At 66.1% G+C, this 2,236-nt stretch overlaps 1 protein-coding gene across 1 annotated transcript in view; it reads left to right on the forward strand.

The window, feature by feature from the left end:
- LOC104829193 (death domain-containing membrane protein NRADD-like) overlaps positions 1 to 1,633 on the forward strand; it is a 2,789-nt gene extending 1,156 nt beyond the window's left edge. The window contains exons 2-4 of the mRNA XM_010563307.1: positions 22 to 193; positions 277 to 422; positions 1,329 to 1,633. Coding sequence (XP_010561609.1) covers positions 22 to 193; positions 277 to 422; positions 1,329 to 1,633 — 623 coding nt within the window. The remainder of the gene's footprint in view (positions 1 to 21; positions 194 to 276; positions 423 to 1,328) is intronic.
- Positions 1,634 to 2,236: the final 603 nt, after the last annotated feature.

A 2,236-nucleotide genomic window follows, 5' to 3' on the forward strand; every position in this document is an offset into this window, starting at 1 on the left:
CCCCCCCCCCAATCCCCATAGACGAGGACCTGGAGCGCATGGGCAGCGAGCCGGTGACGGGGAACCCCTCACCCATCACCCCCGAGTTCGTGCCACCACCGCCCGAGGCCACCGGCAAGGACATCATCCCCGTCTACTGCTCCCTCCTGGCCGCCGTGGTGGTGGGACTCCTCGCCTACGTGGCCTTCAAGTGGTAGGTTGGGGTTTTTTTTTGGGGGGGGGCACATATGGGACCCCAAAGGTCCTGGTTGACACCCGGTTGCCCACCGCGGGCAGCTGGCACACGTGCAGGCAGAAGCAGCAGCTGGCCAAGGCGCGGGCAGGGGACTTGGGGACGTCACCCGAGGGGGAGAAGCTGCACAGTGACAGCGGGGTCTTCCTCGACACCCACAGCCTGCAGGAGCCCCACCAGCCCGGCAAGGGTGAGCACCAACCACCCAGCCATGGAGGGTTTTTTTTGGGGGGGGGGGGGCAGGCAGAGGGGGTGCACCCATCGCGAGGTGGGGTCTGGGGGGATTTGTCCCCCCGATGTCATCGGGATGGGGTTGGGGAGCACCTGTGTTCATGGGTGGGGGGTTCAGGGTGCTTCTGTCCCTGGGGTTCATCCGTACTGTGGGGAGCATCTGGATGGGGTTGGGGTGCTCTAGGGAGCACCCACATGGGTTTGGGGTGCCCCCAGGGCCTGTGGAGCACCCATATGGGGTTGGGGTGCACCTACACCCCAGGGAGCATCCCTACCTTGGGGTTCACCCAGGTGGGGTTGGGGAGCACCCAGATGGGGTTGGGGGGATCACTCATGCCCCGGGGAGCACCCGAACAAGGTTGAGGAGCACCCAAAGGGGGTCAGGGAGCACCCAGATAGGGCTGGGGAGCACCTGGATGGGGTTGAGGAGCACCCATGCCCCAGGGACCACCCAGATGGGCCTGGGTGGCACCCAAATGGGGTTGGGGAGCACCTAAATGGGGGACACCTTGATGGGGTCAGGGAGCACCCATGCCCTGGGTAGCACCCAAATGGGGGGGTCAGGAAGCACCTGGGTGGGCTTGAGGAGCCCCCATACCCCAGATAGCACCCAAATGGGGGGTCGGGGAGCACCTGGGTGGGCTCGAGGAGCCCCCATACCCCAGATAGCACCCAAATGGGGGGTCAGGGAGCACCTGGGTGGGCTCGAGGAGCACCCATACCCCAGATAGCACCCAAAGAGGGTTGAGGAGCACCCATACCCCGGTAAGCGTCTCTCTCCCGGGAGCCGGCAACACCTCCGGCACAGAAATCCCGCCGGGCGGAGATTTGGGGGTGCCGACACTGACCCCCTCCCCACCCGCAGCCCCCCGTCCCGAAGGGCACCCATTCAGCACGGTACCAGTGCAGCGGCAAGAGGAGCTGGAGCGGCTGCTGGAGAGCGGGGGTCCCGGGGGGGACTGGCGCAGTTTGGCCACCCGCCTGGGTTTCAGCCCCGACGCCATCGGCACCTTCGGCCGGGGCCGAGCACCCGCTCGCACCCTGCTCAGCGCCTGGGCCGGCGCCGAGGGGGCCACGTTGGAGACCCTCTGCCAGGCTCTGGTGGCCATCGGACGGCAGGATGCGGCCCGGCGCTTGGCGGGACCGGGGGACGCCACGTCTGCCGTGTGACCGACCGGGGGTCCCCGAGACCTGCTGGGACGTGGGGGACACCGGGTGGGCTCGGCAGGTGCTCCCTGTTTTTTTTTTTCCTGTCAGATAGTTCTTTGGGGTGTTTTTTGAGGGGGGTTTTGTACTTTTTTTTTTTTAGGGCTGTCAAGGGTGGGGAGTTGGTGACGGAGGGTGGGAGACTCGGGGACGCAGCTGGTCCCCGGGTGGGTGTATTAAATGTGTCACTTGTGTGTCACCACAATGCCTCGGGTGTCCGTGTGTCCCCATGCGCGCGTGTCCCCGGGACGTGCGTCTTCGGGTGTCCATGTGTCCCCAGGCATCCGTGTGTCCCCAAGCACCCGTGTCCCCTCAGGTGTCCGTGTTTGTCCCTTCTCACCGCGATGTGTCCCCCTTGGGTGTCCGTGTGTGTCCCCCTGTCCCAAGTGCACGTCACCGTCACGGCTGTCCTCAAGCATCCGTGTGTCCCCACCAGCGTGTCACTGGGACGCGTGTCCTCAAGCGTCCGTTTGTCCTCGGGCGTCCGCGGGTCCCCAAACCCACACGTGTGTCCCCTGCCCGTCCCCATTAAGGACAGCAGGGGGGTGGGTGGCCCTGAGGTGGGGG

This window comes from Haliaeetus leucocephalus, unplaced genomic scaffold, assembly GCF_000737465.1.
Source record: "Haliaeetus leucocephalus isolate CR32 unplaced genomic scaffold, Haliaeetus_leucocephalus-4.0 Scaffold0, whole genome shotgun sequence".
Lineage (NCBI taxonomy): Eukaryota > Metazoa > Chordata > Aves > Accipitriformes > Accipitridae > Haliaeetus > Haliaeetus leucocephalus.